The 26,867-nt window shown below is 40.2% G+C and overlaps 1 protein-coding gene across 4 annotated transcripts; it reads right to left on the reverse strand.

Moving 5' to 3' along the window:
* Positions 1–58: 58 nt before the first annotated feature.
* LOC144070747 (caprin-1-like) lies at positions 59–25,898 on the reverse strand. 4 transcript variants are annotated; one of them, XM_077595189.1, is made up of 19 exons: positions 25,577–25,898; positions 25,405–25,498; positions 11,880–12,112; positions 10,482–10,616; positions 9,107–9,169; positions 8,857–8,943; positions 7,336–7,577; positions 7,120–7,202; positions 6,380–6,559; positions 6,255–6,307; positions 6,087–6,170; positions 5,857–6,015; positions 5,162–5,270; positions 3,736–3,797; positions 2,628–2,759; positions 2,028–2,181; positions 1,765–1,959; positions 697–806; positions 59–588 (listed from the first exon to the last, which is right to left on the reverse strand). In XM_077595189.1, the coding sequence occupies exons 3-19, from the start codon at positions 11,898–11,900 to the stop codon at positions 502–504; spliced, it is 1,956 nt and encodes a 651-aa protein (XP_077451315.1). In that variant the 5' UTR covers positions 11,901–12,112; positions 25,405–25,498; positions 25,577–25,898; the 3' UTR covers positions 59–501. The 4 variants fall into 4 exon arrangements, with proteins under 4 accessions (XP_077451315.1, XP_077451314.1, XP_077451317.1 ...); XM_077595188.1 differs by having other exon boundaries at positions 3,736–3,800; XM_077595191.1 differs by lacking the exon at positions 2,628–2,759.
* Positions 25,899–26,867: the final 969 nt, after the last annotated feature.

A 26,867-nucleotide genomic window follows, 5' to 3' on the forward strand; every position in this document is an offset into this window, starting at 1 on the left:
GGTTTCATATTTCCAGAACAACAAAATATACTGTTTTAAGAGTTGCAAGAACAGTTGCTTTGTAATAGAACACAGCTTTATTTATTGAAACAGTCTTGACTGATAACATCAGCATACAAAGAGGTGAAGGTGAAAGATTAAAAAATAAAATGTTAGAAGTCTACAAGATGACGGAAAAAACATGCCAGACGAAACTCCTGGGAATCATTTTGACAGTGGCAGGGTATTTTTTGCATTTATTTTGTACAAAAAATAAATTAATGTAATCTTTCAAGTTTACAGGAATACTTGCTGATAATCTGACATGGAGTTGAGAAACTCAGCATTTTGTGTTAAACATTTAGAGGAAATGGACAGACAGGCAGGCAGGCTGACTCAAATTGGCCAGGATTTTTTTTTGAAGAAAAAAAATGTTAATGATAAATGAATCAGTACAAAAGGGAGTTCTTGTGAACACATTCAAAACTCCTGAATGTTGACCGTAGAACGACGAGGCAGTTATTAAGATCGCATTGCTTGAGCATTTCCTCGGCCCAATCCTCGAGGCGCCTGGGCTGCTCCCCTTTTGTAACCTTGTTGATAGCCCTCCTGCAACACACATGAATTGATTAAAGTAAAATAGAAATCACATCTGGAATGTGTATAGTGCTATGTCAGAATAACCCCCCCCCCCTATTTCAAAATGACTAATATTACCCTCTGGTAGTTGTTGCTTGAGTAGTCTCTGGCCCCCGTGTTGAATTGGCTTTGTCCATAACCACTACTGGGAACGTTTGAAAATGGAGGCCGGTAACCTTCATATCCCCCTAAAGAGAAAAAGAAAACGGTGAAAAACCCAATTTTCAATCCTATGTAGTTTTTCCATTCAAGCACAACATCAGTTTCAGATTATACATTAAAACACATGAAACCTACCGGTCATTTCATGCAAAAACATTTCCTTCAATTGCTTTTAAAATTATGCATTGCAATGCTTAAAATAGTATTGCGTAGTGCAGTTTCACTCTCAAAATGATTACAAATTCATTTGAAACCTTTATACTAGAGCAAGTGACTATTTTTGCTCATTGAATTTCAATTATTTGATGATATATAATTATTTTTAGATTGTATGTCCATATTTTGATGCTTATAAATACTATATTTAGATAGGAAATAATATTATTAATATATCATTTGAAGTATAATTCAGAGAGAGAGTCCTGCTTATGTCAAGTGGTTGTATAAGGCAATATTACGGCTACTATGTAAACTCCACTCTCTGATAAACACTTCCTATCAAGGACATTGGCTCTTGTAAACAACTCTAGATCAGTGTTTCCTAACCTTTTTTGAGCTGCGTTTTTAGTTGCATTGAAAACATCTCATGGCACCCCACCAGCTGAATTTTTTTCTTCTAGTTTCAAACTATATTAACAATATAAAGTTGTTCTCAACAGGGTTTCATCACCAGGAATCAAATAACCCTCCCAAAAATGATTCCCAAATCATAATAATTCCCAAGTCAACATTTTCACACCGACTTCCGGTTTGAATTATGTAAATATAAGTCATGTAATTTTTTTAAATCAATGTCAGCCAGACTGTTAATTGAGCGCTCGGTATAGCTTAAAAAAACATATTTCATGCATGAAAGCATTCATAAATATTATTATCTTTAAGTGCAAGACCCTCCCAGTCAAAATGGATGGGACTACTAGCACCATCAACAGTAGCTAATATCACGTTAATTGAGTCAGAATGACAAAACAGTTAGAGAGGTACCTCGAAATCCATTCGAAGAGCCCCGGTAGCCGTTCATGCCACCTCTGCTGCTCCTCGCGTTGCCACCGCCGCGTGGCATGCCCCTGCTGCTGTAGAAAGGCTGGCTGGAAGGCCCATAGCCCGAACTTGGCGACGAGTCTTCGCGCACAACTGCTGTAGGCACGACCTGGGCTTGGGACTGGAACCCGGCGACAACTGGAAGGCACGGCGCAAGGTCATATAAGTAATTACAGCACTTACATGAATCTTCAATCCTTATTCACCAGATTGTAAGGTCTCCTGTGGGATGTTGGGCTGGTCCACAGCAGTCTCGGACTGACCGGTAAAACTCTGCCCGTAGCTCGCAGGAAACGGGGACGGCTTCAAAGCGTCCGTTTGGCCACCAGGAAGGGGTGCTGGTGCACTCATGTTAAATACCTACAAACAAAAATGCACCTTTGTTTTAGATAAGCAGGGGTGCCTAACTTGGGTCCTCGAGGGCCCCTATCCAGTCTGTTTTCAATTTCTCCCTCCACAAACGCACCTGAATCAAATGATCAACTCATTAGCAAGCTGTCCAGAAGCTTTATAATGATCCTGATTTGATACAGCTGTGTTGGTGAAGGGAGACATGGAAAATAGACTCGATAGTACTAGACTTGGGCACCTTTGGACCAAAAAAAAAAACCCAAATGATCCAGTCCTAGTGTTTTCATTAAGCATCGAAAATTGACGAAATGAGATGGAGAGAGCATCACGTTTCATGTCGTGATGGAGGAAAAAAATGGAATGACAGGTAGGACTGAGAGGAGAGAGGAAGTGCCCTCATGGCTGGACTTCATTTGGGTGTACTTTAGGATTAAAACACAGATATGAAGCATTACCGCTTGCACTGACTGGAAAGGTGCAGCATTGACATTTATGCCTCCGGCATGGGTGGCTTTAGAGGCAGGTGGGAAGGCGGTGGACAGGGAACAAGAAGCAGGCGACTGCTCAGAAGAGAGAGACATCGAAGCCTAGAGGGTTTGGAAGGAGGAGAACAACAAGAAAAAAGCAAGGGTTGCAGAGGGGTGATAGCTAAAGAAATTCTTGTTGAGAATCGACAGTATGTAGTCATTTCACCCCCCCCCCAGAAAACAACAACACCATCCAATGTCATTAGAATGTGCTTGTGTATTTGCTTAAGTTTGAAGATTATTTTTGGCATTTGAAATGCTATTGGTGTGTTTTGGGGAGGTATATTTATGCTTTTTGGAGCCTCAGATCGCGTACCACAAAGCGTGTTGAAGAAAGGGGGGGGGGACGAAGAAAGATTTTTTTCACTGTCTTTGCGTGACTGTGTACCATATGGTCCAGTTCAGGTTGGAAGCCAGGTGGTTGATTAGAGGCAATTCATATATAATTAATATGCCCTCTAGCAAAAATCAAACAATGCCACGGTAAAGGTACCGTAAAGAGGTACAATGCATTATGGGATGCATTAGACCAGGGGTGTCAGATTCAGGTTGGTTCGCGGGCCGCGTTAACGTCAACTCGATTTCATGTGGGCCGGACCATTTTAGATATAATATTTATATATTTTTTTAATAAATGGATTAAAAGAACTGGATTAAAATCCCTGAATATTCAGTTTTTTATATATCTAAAACAATGTTTATTGTAGCTTTTTTAAAAATATATTTTTAGATTTTACAAAATGATTTTTGAACTAAAAACACAGAAAAAAATTGATTAAAAAATAACAATAATTGATTTAAAAGGGGGAAAATCAGGAATTTTAATATACATCTATACTCTTTATTTTAATTTGATCCTAAAACAGAAAGTCGGCACTCATGATTTACTTTCCCGGGCCACACAAAATGATGCGACGGGCCAGATTTGGCCCCCGGGCCGCCACTTTGACACATGTGCATTAGACAGTCCTTTGCTGTTCAGCACTTGATAGAAGAAATTGTGAGAAGCTATGCCTGTTCTCTTCCTACTACTTACTTGGGAAGGTTCCTTTGGTCCTGTCACAGCACTAATCGGAGGAAGCCTGGACTCAGTGTGAGCTGCTGGAAGGAAAAACAATTATTATAAAAAAATAAAAAATTATTGTGTTGTAGTAGTTGTATTTCAAGTTATCATTTTTTTGTTCTTATATGTGCTAATCTGCTACCCATTAGAAAGTTTGAAAAAGATGTCCTGAGGCTTCTGTTTTTAACAGTTACATGTGCCTAATATAGGTCACGCACAATCACGCTCAATGGATGTTTTTCTTCTAAATGTTTAGGGACACTACAACTTTTGTTTCCCACTCCCTTTATAGTTGCAACGTCATTGTGTAATCAGGAGCACCCAAAGTAAATAAATTAGAGGAGAGAGAGTGGGCTTATCAGAACTCTGTGGAGATTTTAACTGTGCAAGTCTCCCTCTTTGACTCGAAACCTGAGTTCTATGGCTTCTTATTCCTGATTTTGTCTTCTTTCTAAGGTACAGGGTAATTTAAACCTGATAAAAAGTCATCCCAAGAGTTTTTGTTTCTTTCTTACAAATATGAAAGTCTTCCAACTCCTAAGACTCGAGAAATGTATGGCAGTGGCCGATTCAGAAATTCTTTATCAGTGATGTCACTACAGTTTTGTCTAGGTCAAGATGGCTGAGCACAACTAGAGAACGTAAGCAAATTGAGGCCTTCCATTGATATCTTTTGCAGTCACAGGTTGTAGCCAACCAGATTAAAAAAATAATGAAAATGAATCAACCAAGTGTAATGAACAAATCTGTCTACCGTTATCTTCGGACTATGAGTCGCATCTGTGTACGGCAAAAAACACAATGAAAGGAAAAATATATATCTTAGTTGCACTGGAGTACAAGTTTTACAACATTATGCGTTAAAGTAAAAGGAAAATAGGGAATAGAGTAAAAAAAAGCAAGCCCAGGCCAGGTATGAAAAAAGTGCGACTTATAGTAAAAAAAATACTCTAATTATAAATGTGAGCAGATCTTCACGGGTGGAGTAATATGCCCGCTGGACGTACGTTTAAATCCACTAATATAGCCGAGCTCCTCGCATTGAATACTTTTAAAGCCCCCCCCCCCCAAGCAACCTCCCAAACTCCGCCCCTGAGTTGAGTTAAAAGCTAAGTCTGCACTAGCAATTCAAAGCAAGAAAAAACTAAAGAAAATTAAAACGAAAATCATGTGAATGACTGCCCTTATCTCCGAAAACTGGTAAGCAGTCACTTAAACGAAAGTAAAAGGTGTCCTGACTACTAGACTCATTGATTGCAATAGTGATATAGGCCAAATCTATGCAACCTGAGAGGGTCTGGCAGTTAAAATGTCTTTAGCCACCAAAGGCAGCAAGTGAATTGTGAGGAGAAAATATTAATACTAGAGGACAGATAAACTGCCCCTCCATTATACTCACATGGCGCACAGACTATCTGTTGAAGGTCCACAGTGTGTACAGGCTTCATTGGCTGCGCTGCCACAATGGCCGGGTCCATGGCCTGGCCATCAAAATCCAACACCGAATCCTTTTATTTGACAAAACAGTGATACATTTGTGGTGGACATGTAGGGCCCAAAAATGTAATGATGTCATATTTGTCCCATGTATGGGATTTTCAATCGATACAGCAGACAATTGAAAAAAAAATACAGGAATACACTATACCCCCTCCCCTGAATTAAGAACTAAGACTATCAAGTATGATTTTTTTTGTTTTCCCAACAATTGTTGTAAATGACTAGATATTTTGTAGATACATATGCAATCCAATTAAACATTTTCATTTTATCAAGACGGTGTGTTGCGATGCAACCACATTGAAATTTGATTGTTACCATTTCAATTCAATAATATGAACTGTAAAGTCATGTTAATTATTTTGGTTTAGGTATTACGGGAACGGGCAATCTTTTATAGGGGAAATTTGGGAATAGGTTGACAAACATGTAACGAGGTTCTGTTTATAAAAACCTAGGAATACCCCTGCCTGGGAATCTTAGTACATTCAAGTGACCAAAGGCTACAGGAAGGTTTTGGTCAGGGTTCATGTAATAAGGACTACAATAGAGTTTTGACTTCACACTCTCAGAAAGCACACTCAAGCCTGTCACCTGCATGAAGTTGTATGTCCCTTGCATTTGGGCCATGAGATCTTGCACCACCTGCTTTCTGACCACTGGGTCAGTTGGTGGAGATATGATTTGATTCACAGCAAGACTGGGTTCTGGTGGCATCTGGGCAGGGGGCTGAAGCTGGAGGGAAGTCACCACCTATGCGGATGGATGCAAATTAACAGAACTGTTTGGAGAGAGGGTAAATATCGTAAAGAAGACAAGCATACCTGCATGTCCACTGACCATTCCTCCACATGTTCTGTATCAATGCTGTTGAATGTGCTTTCCGGGATAAAATGTCTATTTACAAACTATAACAACAAATAATATGGGAAGGATGAATTATCCACATACACCATTTTTGGATCTATAATCTATTAGTATGATGAGCTCACCTCTGTGGTTTCCAATTGCACTGGTTCAGGATGATTTTCAGGAACTGTTGCTTCTGGGGAAAAGAACAAAACAAAATAAAACCTGCAGCATATTTTGACAAATATCTGAATATGGTCAAACCTACCAGGTTGAGATGGTTGTTCATTCACGTTACTATCAGCCACCACCGCTTGCTTTTCCTGATCTTCCTCCCCCAACTGTTCCACCTCGTCTGCCTCCTCACATGTCCCATTGTGCCCACTTTGAGGTCTATCGAAATAGCCACTTTGAAGCAACTTGTCCACAATGCCCTTCAGTGACTTATCTGGAACAAGGACAGTGAGATAACTTCAAATTCTTTTTAATGGAAGGAATACAAAGGGTGGCGTTTGCAGATTTTAACTTACAAGCATTTGAATGTACTCCGTTTACTCCTTCTTTATTCTATACATGACCAAAATCACCCCTTACTTGCGTGCGCAATTCCATGCACATGACATTCCCAGTACCAATAACAAGCAGGTGCTAGCCATACCTGCTACATTGCTACCATGGAATGTTCGTGATGGCGCGCAACACCAACCAATGAAATCAATTAATTAAAGAGTAAATGCTACAAGCTTGGTGTTGTATTTTTGAGGAATGTGCTTTCAATTCAAAATCCCAAAGAACAACTGATAACAGCATGAAATGCAAAAATGATTGACAAGACACCTCGGTCATGCCTTCTGTTTCTAAATTCTGTGCCTGGCGTCGGTTTTAAAAAGTACAAATAAAATAAAATTAGCAGCAGATATACACATACACACAGACAAGGTATAAGAAACAATTTCATTAACCTGGCACAACTCGAACACTATTGCAGGAGCGATTAAAATTTCTTACATGAAGTTCCTGCCACAGCTTTGTCTTTGCCCTCCAGTAGTTCCCACAAGTGCTGTGAGGCCTCTTCATATTGCTCAGTCAACCTGCAGGTTAATGGGTCAACAATGTTTCATAATTCACTTAGTATCTTGTGAAATGATTCATCACGCAACCACCACATCACATGAATACATCTTGTGATTTATGAAGTGATAACATAGGAGACGCCTGACGCACCTGACGTCACAGTTCCGATCAGGTCCGACAAGTTTGTAAAACTCGTCAAGAGATGCAAGATCGGCATCGGTGAGCAATGCGGCGCCAGAGGCGTCGGGCCGTTTCAGGTCCTGCCTGACATTATCATCTCCTAACTGGTCCAATAAAAACTGCAGCTCCAAAACCGTCTTTAGCCGCCGATGTTCCGTTTCCTCTCGCTGCATCTGTTCGCGTCTTGCAGTTTTTTTCACCACCTTCTGAATCTGAAAACACAGTTCTAGTCTTTTACCTCACATGATGTAAAGAAAAGCAAAGAGCCATATGCAGAGTTAAATTCCCCAGCACATTGTTTTTCTAGCAAACGGAGCTCGTGTGGCCATAGAGAATAAAGTCTAACATTGGGATGTTCAAACGATATATTGTTCAGGCCTAGTGTAAATGCATCAAACAGACAAAATACGTGGAAAATCTTAACTAGCCAGGGCTATTGTTTTCTTCACATGCCACATCTTGGTTATGGTTTCCAGTTATAGAGGTAAAACCATAGAAAGATTGAATTACCGGGTTGGTAAAAATCATAGTTCAGTACGTATTATAACTTGCATTTAAAAAGGGTGGCAAGTGACACCAAGTTTGTCTTTTCATACTATGAAGCACATGTAGCAGCAATAGAAAGAACAGTTATTAATGAAAACATTACTGTATTTTCTGGCATATAAACCATATTTGTAACTAAAAAAAATGATGACCGACTCAAGGGTACGGCTTATATGCGCACAAGACTTACAGCATTGCTATTCAAATTAACATTTACTATTTGTTGGTTATTTTCTGTTTTGCAGTAAGGAAACAACCATTACTAATTAATAACTTCCTTATGATATTAATCCTAATAATGTGCTTTTGATTCATACACTATCTCAGAAATACCAAGAGCAGTGATTTTTTCCTTCAAAGTAACACATTTGTAATCCCTATTAAATCCATGAATATTGTGAATCAGGGGCAGCTTATACGTGAGAAATTGTAAAATTCAACGATTTTAAGGGGATTATACCGGGGGCGGCTTATATGTGAGAAAATACGGTAATTATAACGTGTTATTAGTCCGGCACTACTTGACCAGCTCGACACAGCTTGTAGAAATTTTGCTAGGCTGTGTTGTACCGTACATGATGACAGAATGTCATTTCAATTGTGTTAACACGGTTGTCCTTGTTCTCCCACAAATTAAACTTTTTCATGAATATACTTTTGGTGAACAAGCTGCCATCTGCCCTGAATAATACAATGGGAAATGCTAACACCTACCATTAATAACAGGCGTCAACGTGTCATATTCATTCTCTTTGTTAAACAATTGTGCATGTCAAACATATCATGGCCAAACTACACACCTTTTGAGGGGAACTCAAGCCAGAAATTTGATTTAAGTCACAGGAGCTAAAGAGCTGAACCGACTGATTGAAAACACTTTCTCTTTCAAACTCGGATATTTGATGGACAGCAAATTTGGAACAAACACAATTTATATGGACTTACTTCTTGGCCCAGTGTCAGAAAGCTCTTCTGCAGCTCACGAGCAAATTCAATATTGTTGAGGATCTCTTGGTACTTTGATAAGGCCTCCTTCAGGCAGACAAAAGAAAATTCAATTGCACATGGCTAAATAAAGCATGCTGCAGTACATCAACTTTAGATATGGGAAGAACACCAACACATTGGTTAGATAACAATAAATTGCCAATATTACAAATGAAACAATAAAACCAAACCTAGACTGTATACATACCAACTGATCATGGTTCAATTTTTCACCATTGCTTTTCTTGGCTTGATAGTCATCTAGCTTGGACTAAGAGAAGGAGGGATAAAACATTAGTTATACGTTTTCCCGTATTTTTTTTTTTTTTTTATCATTTCACAATGTGTACACTGTGTGACATTTTTTGTACGGGATTTTTAAGTGCGTGTTTTGTAAAACCATTCTCGTTTTACCCATTTTGGCTCTAATCCAGATCGTAGCATACGAAAACGTCATTGTCGACTGCTAATAGTCATGCTTTAAGCATGATATGCGCACACGCATTCTTCTTTCAAACGTCCGCCTTTTCTCCGTAAGCAAGCAATGTACCCAGAAAGTCAAGCTGTCAGGTCCATACAGCGACATCTACAGAATCTTGAATTTAGTGCATACTGATTAGGCACCCTGTCTACTTTGGAGAAAATTTTAGACTTTTTAAGTGCGCTCTATGGGAGTAAATATGTGCCACGTTGCATTTGTACAGTTTTAATCGCTTAATAAGGGGAATTGCAATCATTAATAAGGGGAGCAATTGGCCGAGGTTGACAGATATGTTACATATGGTATGTAAACTAATCGGTGGGAAATTGATCAGTAAGCAATAAGGAGAAAAACAAGCAAAAGTGTGCCCCAGTCCACTGACGCGCATGCATGCCTTATGCTAGCTAACATGGCACAAAAAAAGTTTCTAACAACTAAATCTTGAAAATATTAGTGCTGTAACTTTCCCTCTATGTAAATTGTTTGGTCACATTTCATCTCATCTCATTTTCTGTGACCCTAATGAGGATAAAATGAGAGAGAGTGGTCACGTCTTAAGCGACCCAATTTTCTCCATTAATTCTAACTAGCAAAACCACTCCAGAAGGCGGCTGTGCGCTGCAGAGCCAGAATCGACGCTAGGACGAGTTCTTTTATATCAGTTTGGTGCACAAATAAGAGGAGTAGGACATCATAGTTAGTGTCCACGAGAACAATAACAACCTGAGCAGTGACTTGATAAAATTCTAAACTTGTAGACGCCTACTATGTGTATCGATTAGGTGAGGGAACATTTCCGGCACATTCCTAATCATTAATATTAGTGGTTATACTGCATCCAACGTGAACCACGTGGAAGCTTTTAAAACTGTTGTAACACAAAGATTGGCATGCAATGACACTTTCCCTAAATGATACACTTCGTTGAATTCATTTATACAGGCAGAAGATATTAGAATCAGGTCAACGCAGCACTACACACCTCAGCACAATGCACAAGTCACAAGTACATTGTTCAATTAATACCTTTATGACAGCGTTAATGAAAAGCGGAAAAATGGAGTCATTACGAAGATTAAGAAGACGATGATGCTGGTGGTACCTTTTTTTTCTCCATGTTGCGAACCTTCTTGTCAACCACACCAAGAACCTGCTTCATGGCCTCAGGCTGACTTCCATTTCCAAGATCTGACGTGGCCGAATGGACAGGATTGCTGCCAATCATTGCTGAAGGCATCTAAATTGAGTTGAGAGAGGAGTGTGAGTTATATGTGACTTGCTGATGGGTAAACCAACTGGTAATGAACAATTAGGAGTTACCATTATGTAATCAACTAACCAATGACGGCGCCAGACATACAATCCAATGCTTGAAGGAACATTCATTCACCCGTCCCAGTAAAAAATGGATTGGATGTCTAGCAGCGTCAATGGCACTGAAATATGAGCAACCAATCTTCCCAATTTATGTACATTAGACGTCCAGTGCCGGCAATGGAAGGCAATTAGTTCATTCTGGGTCACCCACTAAGGTACAAAACAGGCATTCCCGTGACACTTTCTGTACATTTTGGATCATTTCCTGTTTATTTGTGGCATTTTCAGGTCTTTTTGTTGTTCACTGGTCACTAATTGTTGATTTGGGGTCACTTTCTGATGATTTAGGGGTGTTCCCAAGTCACTTTGTGTACATTTCAAATCATTTCCTGTTTACTTTAAGTCATTTTCTTGTCACTTCCTGTTGATTTCGGGTCACCTCCTGTTCATTGATCCTCCTAGTCAACATATATTGGTCATCTAGTGCCATTGATGCAGTTTAAACAAAATGGACATCTATTATTGTTATGGCCAGGCAAAAAAATACTATGAAAAAAAACAAAAACAAATTAACTTTAGAGGGTTACTTGGGGCCGTAAACATGTTCATATCTGCTTTCATTTATTTTAATTTCTTGAATTTAGGTTTACTAACATTGGATTTTCTAATAGTGTTTATAATTTAAAAACAAAATATTTTGAATGGTCAAAAATAGCCACTTGCCCTCTAAAGGGTTAAATGTCCTCACCGTAACATATTAGTTTGAAGAGGCTAAAAATGTTACGTAACACAAGATAATTAAACAAGGTGAAGACTTGACTTTCGTCTTTACGTTGGTAAGTTGCTTGAAAGTCGAACGCGAAACGTCGAATTCTAATTTGCGTTATTTATTCGAGCTCACAAATTGGTTTCAATCTCCGTATCCCATTGTTAGCTTGCAAGCTAACCCCTCTTCAATGCTATGCGTCTAATCAAACGATAATCGTCGGTCACGAGCTCCAAAATATGAAAAGACATTTCGGTTGTTTTAAAAACACCGTTTTTTAATGACCGTCCGCACGGAGAAACAAAGGCGAGCGGTGGGGGCTGCGACAGCTCGTTGTGTGCAGTCGTCTCTTCTAAACACGACAAAAGAGGATTTTGTACACCCTGCCGTTCCGTGATGATTAAATGAATATCATACCTTTATACTCTTTGTCTTCATAGAGGTTTGCGTCGACGGGATTAAGGAAAATTGTGCAAGTGGACTGGGAAGGTTTCACTTTCCGTGGTATTTTTCCAGAAAAGATGCTCGGGGTGACACACGAACTGGCCAAGGAAAAAACTGCTTCTCAGGACTCTGTAGCTGCTCTTTGGCGCCACCTCGTGGCTATTGGGAAGGCTCTAAGGACCCTCCTTCGGTGTCCTCATGGTTGCCTGATTGGGAAAGAGTAGAGACAAACTTGAATTTGGGACCCTCTGTCAATAATGTGTGAATAACATTTGGGACCCTCTGCCAATAATGTCTGAATGAATGCTCTTTATTTCACCAGTTGAAAAACATTTACTGTACAATAGGGATTGTATAATATTTTAAATGAAAAAATAAATATGAAGTTCATAACGGGTTATCTTACAGCAATGCCAATTCATAAGCATATGATGATTTTCCTCATATTTTTTTAAATTATATAAATGTAACATTATTTTAAGCCTTTTTGGGATGATGAATATACAGTGAGCAACCAAAGTTGACACTTGAACCCTTCATAGAGCAAGCGACTATTTTTTAGCTTTTAAATAAATTAATATGTATATCCAGTTATTATATATTTTTAAAAATATTGACGATTGATGATGATTTTATATTATTTTTCTCTGAATGTAGATACATTTAATAACGTATCTAATGTAAATAAAAATAATTTGAAATTCCGAATAAAAGATATACGGCATGACAAAAACACCCTAAAGTTGTATATATAACTTGTTGGATGCCAATGAAGGCAATAACACCTAACATGTTTCAGTGCTATTGAGGGAGCTATAACTACTATAAGGTTTAGGAATAAATTATCTCCCTCTCTCATTTTCTGAACCACTTTATCCTCATTAGGGTCGCGGGGGTTGCTGGAGCCTGTCCCAGCTGACTCCGGGTCAGTGGCGGGGGACACCCTGAATCGGTGGCCCGCCGATCGCAGGGCACAAGGAGACGGACAACCATGCACACTCACACCCATATTATTATTTCTATTATTATTACTATTACTATTACTATTATTATTATTATTATTATTATTATTATTATTATTATTATTATTATTATTATTATTATTATTATTATTATTATTATTATTACTATTATTGTTGTTGTTTTTATTACCGTAATAATAATAATAATAAAATTGTGCAGTACAGAGTTAACGTTATTAATTTAGAGATTTAGGAGGGAAAAGATAGGCTTACAATATTTTTTTTAAAATACTGATATGTATTAAATGATTTTAAAATTAAAAACGTGCAACAGTTTCAATACATAATTGAATAAATTATATTCATTTTTTACCACCACCGGGACCAAAGACGTGCTTTTATATTTAGTGTCAAAATAGATATAATTTTGGCAACAAAATGCTAGCTTTTCGAGATTTGAGGATATAATTTCTTTTTATACTGCATTTCTGAAAGTATGATATACTATAATGTAAAGTAATAACTGACTTTGCAATAATCTACCGCAAGAGGGCGTAAATGTCAAACATATTACAATTACTTGAACGCCAAGCACCAGACCGTTCCCTTCTACCCCGAAGAATTGAAAAATAGTAAATTAACTAAATTATTTAATAAACGACGTTATCGACGTTTTAATGCCACTATTGTTTTTTTTTTTATTAAATCAACTGAAGCAAGTTACGCCCCAAAATTATAGGTAGCAATTTAAAAGTTTGGATAGTTCCAAAATATTGTATGACAACTGTCACTTGAAAATGACTGAATGGCATTTATAAATCCCAAGGTTAACACACATGCAGATTCAATTTCAAATATATAATAATGTTCATTCATCCTCTATACCGCGCATCCTCGTAAGGGTTGCTGGAGCCTATCTTCGCTGACACGAAGGGGGTCAAGGCCCCCTAGACTGGTCGCCAGTCAGCCGACGATTGAATCGTCATTTCATTTTCCTTACAATGGTCATGGTATTTTATTACGATTACTATATTTTTTTTAATATATTTATTTTATTTCTTAAACATGCACCTGTGCAGATTTTTCATTATACGTATATGGTAGGTTGATTGGACTAAATTGCCCCTAGGTGTGAGTGTGAGCGTGAATGTTTTTTTTGTCTCCTTGTGGCCTGCGATTGACTGGCCACCAGTTCAGGGTGTCCCCCGCCTCTGGCCCGAAGTCAGCTGGTATAGGCTCCAGCACCCCCCGCGGCCCTGGTGAGGATAAAGCAGTTCAATAAATGAGATGAGAAAATTAGATATTCATTGCCTATCCTCACAAGGGTGCTGGGGGGTGCTGGAGACTATCCCAACTAACTATGGGCACCAGGCGGGGGACACACTGAATCGGTGGCCAGCCAATCACAGGGCCTAAGGAGACAGACAACTATACACGCTCACACTCATTCCTAGGGGCAATTTAGAGTGTTCAACTACCCTGTCATGCATGTTTTGGGGAGTTGGGAGGAAACCGGAGAAACCCACACAAGCACGGGGAGAACAAACAAAGTCCATACAGGGAGGGAGGAACCACTTGGGATCGAATCCAGCCCCACAACTGTGAGACGGACACGCTAACCACTTGTTCACTGGGCCGCCTGCATTTTTATGTAAATAATAAGCTCGTGACTCGGAGCCAAGAGGCGAAGGTGTACACGATCTGTAGCTGCACGCACTGCAATGTAGGTTTTTGAATAATGGCTATACACCCCTCACGTTTTCTTGGCAGCACCATGTCGGAATGGATTAAATATGTGCTGATGATTAATTGACAAAAAACCACAAGAGACCCACAAATACTTGAGCTTCAGACCATTTGTTGTGTAGCTGAGTCGAGCACAAGAATCCATCTGCGAGCCCTTTGGTCTGCCTCCTCTATGCACTCTCCCTTTTGAACGCTCTTTCTTTACATTCTGTCATCCTGCAGCGTTTCGCTACAGGCCTCAATGTCCCGTTCCAGTCAAACAATCAAATCAAACCAAAGTTCCTCCAACTTCTTCCTGTGAGTTTTTTTCTAATTAGTTGGGTAATATTAATAAATCATGGCACATATGTGTGGCAGACAGATTGCAAGTGTCTCCACATTAAATACTATTGTTGTTTTTATTTGCAAATAAAGAGTTTTATTTGTGGACTGTGATCCAAGCCTTTTTCTCAAACTATGATAATTGCTATTTCATTCCCGTAACAATAAAAACAAAATTCACAATTTTTTGCCGGAGTGCAATTCCACCCATTTTCACAGTCCCTTGATGGCATGTTCAAAGACTGATTTATGATGTGTTACACCGCAGAGTGGCTGGAAAGCTGCACTATAGTGATTATCACACTCATTGAGAGTATGGACAAAGTGAAAGCTGTTTGCTAAGAACTGGCTTTGGTGTATTTGACTCACTAAGATCCTTAAGATGGTCCTGAAGCTATTGACAAGCGATACAAATCCAACCACAGGCACCCTGGCTTGGGTCCTCTTGTTAGCAGGCCCCTGATTCACTGGGTTTTACTTTTCCATTCCTCTTCACAGTCTAATGCTCTACGTTAACAGTTTAGTACTGTCATCCATCCTTTTGATCCTAGGTTAGTTGGAGCCTGGCAATGCCAGATTTTGGTTGAAAGAATGGGTACGACTTATACTGATTGCCAGCCATTCCCATGTCACATATCGACATACAACAAACAATTAATGGTCATAATTACGGACAATGTATAGAGTCTTTACCAATCATCTTACATTAAAGTCACACAATTCTAGGAAAAACATGAGCCTGGATTTGTGCACTGATCCAAAAACTGAGAATAGAATAGGATGTATATTTTTCCAAGTGCTGGCAGTTTGGTATTACTTGTACTAAAAGATACACTTGTTTAAATGCTGGTTTTTAAATTTTTTATTCATGATGTGTATACTTTTTTGCCATGCAGAACGACTCAAATGGCTTTAAAGAAAAGCCAAGCAATGGTGGTAACAGCAAAAAAATATGTCAGATGCTAACATAAAAAAGTTAATCCTCTATTGATGCTACAAAATGGTGGAAAAAAACATTCATTCATTTTCTCTACCACTTAACCTAAAAAGTATTGTAGAGGGTGCTGGAGCCTATCCTAACTGACTCCGGGCCAGAGGCGGGGGACACCCTGAATTGGTGGCCAGCCAGTCGTAGGGCACAAAGAGACGGACAATCATTCACGCTCACACTCATACCCAGGGGCAATTTAGAGTTAGATGTTTTGTGGATGCAAGAGGAAACGGGTACCTGGAGAAAATCCATGCAGGCCTGGGAGATCATGCAAACTTCACATAGGAAGGTCGGGGAATTGAAAGAGTTTGAAGTCAATATCGCAGGGCGACCCGGTGGGGCGAGTGGTTAGCGCGTCGGCCTCACAGCTCTGGGGTCCTGGGTTCAAGTCCAGGTCGGTCCACCGATCTGGAGTTTGTATGTTCTCCACGAACCTGCGTGGGTTTCCTCCGGGTACTCTGGTTTTCTCCCACATTCCAAAAACATCCATGATGTGTGAGTGTGCATGGTTGTCCGTCTCCTTGTGCCCTGTGATTGGCTGGACACCGATTCAGGGTGTCCCTCGCCTCTGGCCCGGAGTCAGCTGAGATAGGCTCCAGCCCCCCCGTGACCCTAATGAGGATAAAGCGGTTCAGAAAATTAGATGAGATGAGATGAAGTCAATATCACCTACAGTGCATACCATCATCAAAGGGTTCAGTATATATGAAGAAACCATAGCATGTAAGAATTATGGAGGGGTGCAATCTCTGAGTCCCACAGATATCCAGAAGTCACGACTTTTTGCACACACTTTTTTAATCATTGGATCCTCTGAACTATTACTTCCTTGAACTCCTCATTGGCAGATATTAGGGTTAGGGGAGTTTTGACAAGAGGCCCTACAGCAGGGCTCTCTGATTGCCGTCACCCGCTGCCCACCAACCCAGCATTCCTGCTGTTTTCCTCAGTTATACCTTATAACTGTGTAGTCACAAGATCTTAGAGAAAAGAGGTCCTCTACTTTTACATTTCGCATTGGGAGCCCCACGGGCTCCTGGGCGCTAGCCCCACTGACCCGGTCCGTTATGTGGCCCGTCTTTGTAGCAAGGCCACAAAACTATACCGGATACCCTTGATCTTTGGGGCCTTAAACGGGACTGCACCACAAAAAGGGTTGCTACTGTAAATGTAATCACAGACTTCCAGAAATCGTTGTCAGTGAACACAATCCACCAGGTGAAACACTACAGCGCAAAGACGAGGCCCTTTCTAAACAGGACCCTAATGTGCAGGCGTTTTCGCTGGGCTAGGGGTCAAAGGGTTCAACGGTCTTCACGGAAAAACTGAGTTGCCATGTTATCCAGAATAAAGAGACCACCGACAAATTGTTAACAGTGCTCAAAAGTAAAATTCTTTGTGGGTATTTGGTTGGATGAGAGCAGATGGCATGGAAAGCTTGAATATGCTGCCATCCGGTGATCGATTCTTTCAGAGATGACCTTTGAAATGGTCAGCCTAAAGTCCAAATCTATCTGAAAGAGAACATTTGGCACCTCATAAAAAGGAAGGTGCCACAAACAAAGTCCAAGACAGTTGAACAGTTAGAGGCCTGTATTAGACAACAATGGGAAAGCATTCCTATTTCTAAATTTGGTCCCCAGGCGCTTGCAGTTTGTTGAAAGAAGAACAGAAGATGCTTCACAGTGGTAGCTTTGTGCCATTTTTCTTTACACCACAGAATGCAAAATCAACATATTTTGCCCTTCAAATGATACATTTTGTTAAAACATTTGGCTTGTCATGCTCTTCCCCAAATAAAATATTTAAAAAATGCACACTACCATTGTTTTAAGTTTTTATTCACAAATTGTTTACAGAGTATCCCAACTTTTGGAGAATACAGTTTGTATATACACATATACACAATCCACACACACCTAAATATCATGGGTCTTAAAAATGTTTGCGTTATCTTCTTAGTTTTCAGTATTATATATACTAATTCTTCACTGTTCTGATTTAAAGAGTCCTCTGGCAATGCTTTGGTAACATTATTCATTCACTCATCTTCCATACCGCGCATCCTCGTAAGGGTTGCAGGGGTTGCTGGAGCCTATCCCAGCCGACTTCGGGCAAAAGGAACACTACACCCTGGACTGGTTGCCAGTCAGCTGTAGGGCACACAGAAAGAACGATGACCCTTCGCATTCATAATCATACTACCACCAGCTCAAAATATTTTGGGGACTCTATTCTATGTTTGTTTTTGTTGTAAACACCTTTAAAAGAAAAGTGTGCTCAGCTAGAATGTATTGGCCAATGTATGCACATTGCATTGGCCAAACATTTAAAATAAATTTCACATTCACCACATGTCAGTTCAGAGTTGAAACTAACATATGCAGACATGAACAGTGACAAATTCAAGACATTTTTAAAAGAGTATGCACTGACATATGCATGATTGTTTCCCATACGCCTTATGCCAAATCCGGACACACAAGCAGTTGACATCTGGTCAACATCCTCAAAGAAAGTCTCTGTCATGACTATCCTGTATTCCAAATTCCCTCTATTTCTGGTAATGTTTTTTTTTGTTTTGTTACTGTTTCTGTTAAAAAAACTGAGTGCCTGGACCCTGTCACCATTTTGTTCTCAATTATACAGACTACCTTAATTAAATCACAGTTGATTGCTATTTCAAATGACGGGAAAAACATGGTGCTGCGTGAATGTCTTCCCCACCCATCTTTCTCTGTCTTATTGCTGTTGAATTGCTATGTAGACTATGTTGTGCTGCATGTTTGTGGAGTCTGGAAGGGTTGAGTGATTGAGGGAGTCTGCAGATTATCTCTGGTCAGGTTTTAGATTGAGCCTGAAAAGCTTTTTAGCAGATGAAGGTTCTTAATGTGACATACTAGAGTGTTTGATCTATTAGTGTGACATACTAGAGTGTTTGATTTATTAGTGTGACATGCTAGAGTGTTTGATTTATTAACGATTGCATGTAAAGAAGCTATGACGAGTTTGGATTGAATGTGTGTATCGGTGTTCGATTGGTGATCCTTGGATCCACATGGCAAGTGTGGGGCATGTTAAAGTAGATCGGTATTTGATTATTGATGTCTTAGCAAATAGCTTGAAGCACGGGAGGTGTGTTGAATCATTACAGTAAAAGTTTGGATTGAACTAATAACAACATCTCGCTGTTCTGATTATTTCCCCCTGTGTGTCAAGGTATGCTGTTTGTTGTAAAGGCTGTTTGAGTTTGGGGTTTGTAATATACACTGTTTAGCGTGTGAGAAAAGAGATAATGGTTATTAATGTTTATTTACTTTTGAATTACGGGCGTGAATGTGAGAGTCTCGGGGCACGCACATGGAATAGCATTTAGCACGCTACCTTCGGCCACCATTATCGTTGACAGTGTCTATAACGGTCATAGAAAGGATGTTATATTGTTGATATTGCATTGTTTGCCCTGTTGAATAATAGTAGGACTACTGGAAGTTGTAATGGGAAAAGATATGACAAGTTATGACCGTGTGTTGAACGAGTGTGTGTGTGCATTGTGTTTTGGGTTCTAAAGTGTTGAATATATATATATTTATATATATAGGTGTAATTGTACATTATGTTTTGGGTTCTAACGTGTTGATAATGTATATATATGGGTTTAATTGTATGTTATGGGTTTTTGTGTTAATGATGACAGTAAAAGTTTGGATTGAACTAATAACAACATCTCGCTGTTCTGATTATTTCCCCCTGTGTGTCAAGATCGAATGCAGGGTGTAACATTTTGGAGGCACCGCTGGGATTGCTGTTCAGATGTCCAGTGTCCAAGACCTGCTCACTGAATTCTGAGCCAGCTAAATCCCCCCAAAAAACCAGGCCGATGGCAGTGAGAGGAGGTGTTGCTGTTTAAGAAGAACTGGAAGTTGGCGGTTGAGTACTTGTCATCTGAGGCCTACGAGATCATCAGAGGGACAGTAAAGACGTGCCAGTTCAGAGTTCACTCCTGTACAGTCAACAGAGCTCCTAGATCGTCAACAAAATGGAACAGTTACTCGAAGAGGTGGTAGGAACATTGAACAACCTGACGGAAAATAACCTACTGGAAATATGTGATTTTCTTAACATATTAAGAAGTGTTAAACGGAAATCGCGTCTATCATTAGTGGCTCACATTGTAAAGTACCTAGAAAGAGAAGAACTAGAGGAAGTAGAGGATGAAGGCATGTCTGAATTGTTGAAACTGAAAGATAAAATATCAGATATGAAGCATGAAGTCAAAATAGATGAAAACGAAAAGCAAGGATCAAGATTGGAAGAGACTCCAATAACTTTGCCCCAGCTACCAGATGCTGCGGACCCTCAAGGGGGTGTGTCTCCCCAGCCCCAGCCAAGCTCATACTGGCGCAAGGACTTCAAAATTGCTGGCCAGATAGGTGAACCAGGCCAAAGGGACAAGCTGACATTCTCCAGCCTTGTTCATCAAATTGAAAATGGACTGAATAGGGGTTACCTAGATGTGGAAATTATTGATGCAGTTATCAGAGCTATCTCCCCCAGTTTGCAGCTACGTAATTATTTGGAAGAGAAACCTAACCTCACTCTTCCCACACTCAAACGCATCCTACGCGCTCATTTTCAGGAAAGGAGTGCTACCGACCTCTATGTGCAGTTAGCTTCAGAAGTGCAGCATATCAAAGAGACTCCTCAAAGTTTCTTAATGCGAGTATTAGTTCTTAGGCAGAAGGTACTGTTTGCATCTCGAGAATCAGAATCAGGAATCCAGTACAACCAAAGTTTAGTCCAGCGTATGTGCTTGCACACGATACTCACTGGTCTCCAGAGTGACAGTGTTAGAGTAGATATGCAGCCTCTCTTGCTGAACTGTAAGACTTCAGATGAGCTTTTGCTAGAGAGGTTAAATGTAGCCTGTGCTAATGAAACAGAAAGGAGAAATAAAAAGAAGTTTAGTACCCCACAGGCAGCGACACATGTTAGCAAGGTGCACTCAGAAGAACTACGACCTACCAATTGCCCTGGAGAAGAAAAACCAAAAGTGTCCCGTGAGGTACGAGCGGAGTTGACTGAACTTAAGGCAAGTGTTGCTTCTCTTAAAGATCTCAGTGCAGAGATAGCTCAGATCAGAAAGACACTACAGCAGGCTATGTTTCAGCCTCAGTCCTACCTCCCACCTTCAGTTAGAAGACCAGTTAGGGAGCCCCAGCCACCTTTTGCAAAACAAAATTACTACAGCAAGCCCCCAGCACCCCCCTGGAACACTAGCCGCCCTGCTTATGTCCCAAGAAGGTGTTTTGCTTGTCAGCAGGGAGGGCGAGATGTGAAGTGCACACATTGTTATCGGTGTGGGAGTGGAGAACATTTCCAAGCTGGATGTAAAATCCGAGGAGGCAGACCACTAAAAGAAGAGACTATAGCAGAGCTAACTCAGGAAAGGGAAGGTGTGGTTCGTGTGCTTTGTGGCACACCCAGTCCACTGGCCATCGTCAATCCTCCCAGCATGCAACAGCAGCAGGTGGGAACTCAGCAACACCTGATGGTGGAACCTGCCGATTCAAAGGCAAAGATCAGACGACTTAGACAAGAGCTAGAAGAGAGGAATGAACAACTGCTGGACAACAGACACCAGCAGGAAAACATGGAGGAAGAAATAAAGAGGCTCCAGCAGGAGAATTTGAGGCTGCTCGTAGACGCCCGTGCAGCCCGCGCCTATCGCGATGAACTGGATGCGCTGAGAGAACGCGCAATCAAAGCTGACAAGCTGGAGTTATACAAGGCCAAAGTGGAGAAAGGAAGACAAGGGATGGAGTCTGAGCACAGGCCACTGCCAGCGAATCAGAGACTCGGAGTGAAGGGCCCTGCTTCCGGACCAGTACAACGAGAAGATGACTATCAGCGGGAGGACCTGCCTGGTGAGGGAACAAATCTGGCTGTTGAAGATCCTCGTGATGATCATTTATCAGAGACCTCTCCGCCAACCACTGTGAATGAACCTGAGGCGTTGACTTATGAACGGCCAAGAAGGGAGAGACATCCACCACGACGAACGACCTATGATCAGCTTGGTGTCCCCTCCTGTTATAGTACTCAGTCACCACATCAGCTGCTACCTCCTTACCCTGCACCAGGAGTGGTTCCTTGGTTAGTACACCTGCAGCCATATTACATTCAACCACCCTTTATGTATGGACTCCAACAGGCTTGAGCCTACAAGGGTGGCATGTATTATGCGAACATGGACTGTTACGACTGTGATTACAGTTTCCATCCAGTGAACGTGGACCGTACGAGTTGTGGATTATATTTGAACTGTGGCCCTTGCCGCCTGGAGTTTTCATGAGTATCAGTTTACAGAAGAGGATGTGAAATGACAAGTTCGCTAGACTGTTCAGCATAACAACCAACAAGGGGAAGATATTTGGAATATACTGATGTCGGGACGACATTTGTTTTTGTGGGGGAGAGTGTGACATACTAGAGTGTTTGATCTATTAGTGTGACATACTAGAGTGTTTGATTTATTAGTGTGACATGCTAGAGTGTTTGATTTATTAACGATTGCATGTAAAGAAGCTATGACGAGTTTGGATTGAATGTGTGTATCGGTGTTCGATTGGTGATCCTTGGATCCACATGGCAAGTGTGGGGCATGTTAAAGTAGATCGGTATTTGATTATTGATGTCTTAGCAAATAGCTTGAAGCACGGGAGGTGTGTTGAATCATTACAGTAAAAGTTTGGATTGAACTAATAACAACATCTCGCTGTTCTGATTATTTCCCCCTGTGTGTCAAGGTATGCTGTTTGTTGTAAAGGCTGTTTGAGTTTGGGGTTTGTAATATACACTGTTTAGCGTGTGAGAAAAGAGATAATGGTTATTAATGTTTATTTACTTTTGAATTACGGGCGTGAATGTGAGAGTCTCGGGGCACGCACATGGAATAGCATTTAGCACGCTACCTTCGGCCACCATTATCGTTGACAGTGTCTATAACGGTCATAGAAAGGATGTTATATTGTTGATATTGCATTGTTTGCCCTGTTGAATAATAGTAGGACTACTGGAAGTTGTAATGGGAAAAGATATGACAAGTTATGACCGTGTGTTGAACGAGTGTGTGTGTGCATTGTGTTTTGGGTTCTAAAGTGTTGAATATATATATATTTATATATATAGGTGTAATTGTACATTATGTTTTGGGTTCTAACGTGTTGATAATGTATATATATGGGTTTAATTGTATGTTATGGGTTTTTGTGTTAATGATGACAGTAAAAGTTTGGATTGAACTAATAACAACATCTCGCTGTTCTGATTATTTCCCCCTGTGTGTCAAGATCGAATGCAGGGTGTAACATTAACATCATGTATCAGGGCTTTTTATATGTAGCGGTAGGATCAACCTCCACGTAAACCTACCCGCAAACACACTTTGACATGTAAAGAGTGAAATCAAGTCAAGAAGAGTACCAGAGGCACAGGGAGTTTCCAAGACCAGCATGACCAGAGCTGTGTTTTAACAATCCAATGGTCCACAACAGGACTCTATGTGTGTATACAGAGGCTGAGAATATGAAATTTGCTCTTTGAATGTTTTTGCATGGCAATCCTACCATGGGCAATTTTTACAATATTGATTCTTCACACAGTTGAGCACTGTTTGCAAATAAAAATAGATCAAATAAATTGTTTGATGTTAAAACAATTGAATTTACTTGGAGAGCGCCATGCCTTACATTTCTGAGATCAAGGGTTTAATCCTGTCCACTGGCCTTCCGGTGTGGAGTTAGCATGTTCTCCCTGGGCTGGGGTGTGTTTTCTCCAGGTACTCGAGTGTTACGAGAGTGTGGTGTTGAGCTTGGAACGTAGAGTAGGAGCAAATTCAGGGAAGCAGTCAAGGAATGAGTGCGTGGAGTGCTCTAACAAAACTTTACCAGCTGAGGCAGCAGGGGATTCATGAAAATAACAAGGATTTAGCAATAAATAACAAAATCAAACCTGACATGGAAGACATGGGGAAACGAGGAACTTAGAACATGGAGCATAGCATGGCAACGTGGCATGAAGCAAACAGGGCAGACAAAGACTAACAAACACACAGGGTTTAAATAGACAGACAAAGGTTGATTACAGAGTATGCACACCTGATCACATGAGGGAAGGGAAACCATGAGTGACACAATAGGCAAAAAGCATATAACCCAACCAAAACCCAAATTTACCATAACATCCAGTTTCCTTCCACATCCCAAAAACATGTATAGTGGGCTCGTTGAACACTCTAAATTGCCCCTAGGTATAAGCGTGAGCATGAATGGTTGTTTGTCTTCATGTACCCTGTGATTGGCTGGCAACCAATCCAATTCCATAGTTGGCTGGGATAGGCTCCATCCTTCCCGTGACCCTCGTGAGGACACGCGGCATAGAAAATGAATGAGTTTTAAAGAAGCTACATTATCGTTTACTGCTAAGATATAAACTACAGTTTAAGTTGTTTTGACCAAAAGAAGAAATGTATTCAAACAATACACAAAACACTTGCGTGAATATAAAATATAGGTGTAATTATTTTTAATGATCGCAACAACAGCATGATGACAACACTATCAAATTAACAAGCTTTTTGTAAAGCAAGGAACCAAGAGTGTGTTAAGAATTTGAGGTCCTTCACTAAATTATGTTGTTAAAGCTGGAGATGAATTAGTGCCGAATGTGGTGTGACCATGAATACATTGTGAAGCAACGTTAGGCAACATTAGGTTAATGTTAGAACTGAACACACAATGACAAAAGTGCTACAGTTTTTGGGTCTTTTCCCAGTGGTGACGTTCTTCACTGCAGACACAAAACAGCAAAAGAACTTTCAATGAGAGTTGGCATGGTGGACCAGTGCTACGCACATCTGCCTCACATCTCTCAAGTGGGGGCTTCCAATCTGAATGCTGAATGCAAATAATCGCTGCCAGCCTTACCTTTTCAAAATGGATTGGACGTCCAGCGCTTTGCATGGCAGCCAATGAGTCAATATGAGTCAGAGTTCAAAATAAGCCTACTACTGTATCCACCCGCATGAATAGGGAATTTGGAGGTCAGAGGGTACACGTCCCTGTCTACCCTCAGGATAGGAATTGAACTGTGCCGCCTCTTTTAGAATATTTGTCTCCGCTTGTCAGGGATGTGACCATAAAAGATTCCATTCTTCACAATAAGACACCCCAAAATATATCCACATCCCCAATTTGGCATGACATTGTGGAATTATGGAAAAACCTCTTTAAAATGCCTCAAAAACGTTCCAGTGAGAAATCTCAACCAATCAAGCAGAATTTAAACTAATGTAGCTTGTTATAGTGTGTAAGCATATTTTGACAAAGCGAAGTCTCATTTTTAATTAAAGTAGACACAATTGTGTTTCAGTGCACTCCAGAAGGAAAAGCCCACAGGACCGAGTAATTCGACTGACCTTGCAGATGCAATCAAGAGCTTCGTGTCTTCCAGCGGTTCACTTGCCTTTGTTCCTCCAAACTATCTTAAGCCTTTGTCTTAAGTTCGACAAACTAAACAAAGAGAAGCAAAGTTGGAGCAGTGATTAGAAAAATCAACAAATCCTCAGCAAAACACGCGGGCCTCCAGACCTCCTGGCCTCAGATTAGCTTCTTTGGAAAGGTTGAGTCAAAGAGGTTCGAAGGACCAAACATGAATGTTAAAATAGGAATGTGAAGACCAGTGGTGTTTGATCTGCCATTTTGCACATGGAGCGCTTTAAAGACACTTGATCCTATCTGCCATGACAATATCACTTCTGTTTTCTTTTAATTACAGAATCACTATCTTTGCACTCATGCCAAACAAGCTCATAAAGTCAACAGGACTCTAAATGGAGGGGACTGTTACTTCAAATCTTTCATAATCTTTGAAGGCAGGATAATAACATCATCGGCACAATGCTGGTATGACATCTTTTGAAAGAACTCATCTAAAGAGGCATCTAGCCAGGAAAGCATTGAGTGGGAACAGGCTTCAGTTTATTTCTTTGATTAGGATGTTGCAGGTTAACCCTGTCATGCACATATAGAGATACAAATTCTTCACTGTTCTTATTTAATTGATTTAATTCATGCTAATTAGAAAAGAGTTGATTGTCTAAAATATTTACAATCCTACATTGAAACAAAATTTAATAAATTGAATATGACATAAATATGTTTTGCCTTTTTGTATTACATTCAGATATCTTGTGACGTCACACAGTTTTGGCTGTCATTGACGGCAATCGATTTCAACTGGGAGGAGCTAGAAGCGATGATTTGATCAACGTGTACTTGCAATATTAATTTCCTTCTTTTAGTGACTACCATACCAAACTTTATAGTCTTTGAACTGTGCTGGCAGTGAATGAGAATTTGTCCACTGTGGTGACTACTGTCACTGAAAGGGTTAAATGCCGCTGCCCACAATTTATATACATGTAATACAAAGTTTTTTGTTGTTTTGTTTTTTTTACCCCATCCCAACCATAAATACTGTCTGTGTGACACAAAATGTCACAGAGAATCTTGAAGAACAGCTGGTTCGCGATTTTCAAATGAAAAGTATAAATAAATACTAAATGTATTACATGACTTAAGCCAGAAGCGAAAACGGCTTTACAATTATGTTTTTATTACCTAATTTCCCGCTCTAATGCTTCACATGGCATGGTAATACAATGTTATGAAGTCCCATTTTGTTCTTGGTGCAATGCTTGAAAACGCTCCATCAGCCTGTTTCAGTAATGTTGCCCATTTTCAAAATGGGAGCCATGTTTCCTTGTCTCTATTCGTTAAACCAGATGGGTGATGGACGCATAAATGCCACGGCTCGGCACACCCGTACATGCCTCCGCCTAATTGTCCTTCCCTTCCCACACATTGCGTGCTTAAACTC

Source organism: Stigmatopora argus, chromosome 2 (assembly GCF_051989625.1).
Source record: "Stigmatopora argus isolate UIUO_Sarg chromosome 2, RoL_Sarg_1.0, whole genome shotgun sequence".
NCBI lineage: Eukaryota > Metazoa > Chordata > Actinopteri > Syngnathiformes > Syngnathidae > Stigmatopora > Stigmatopora argus.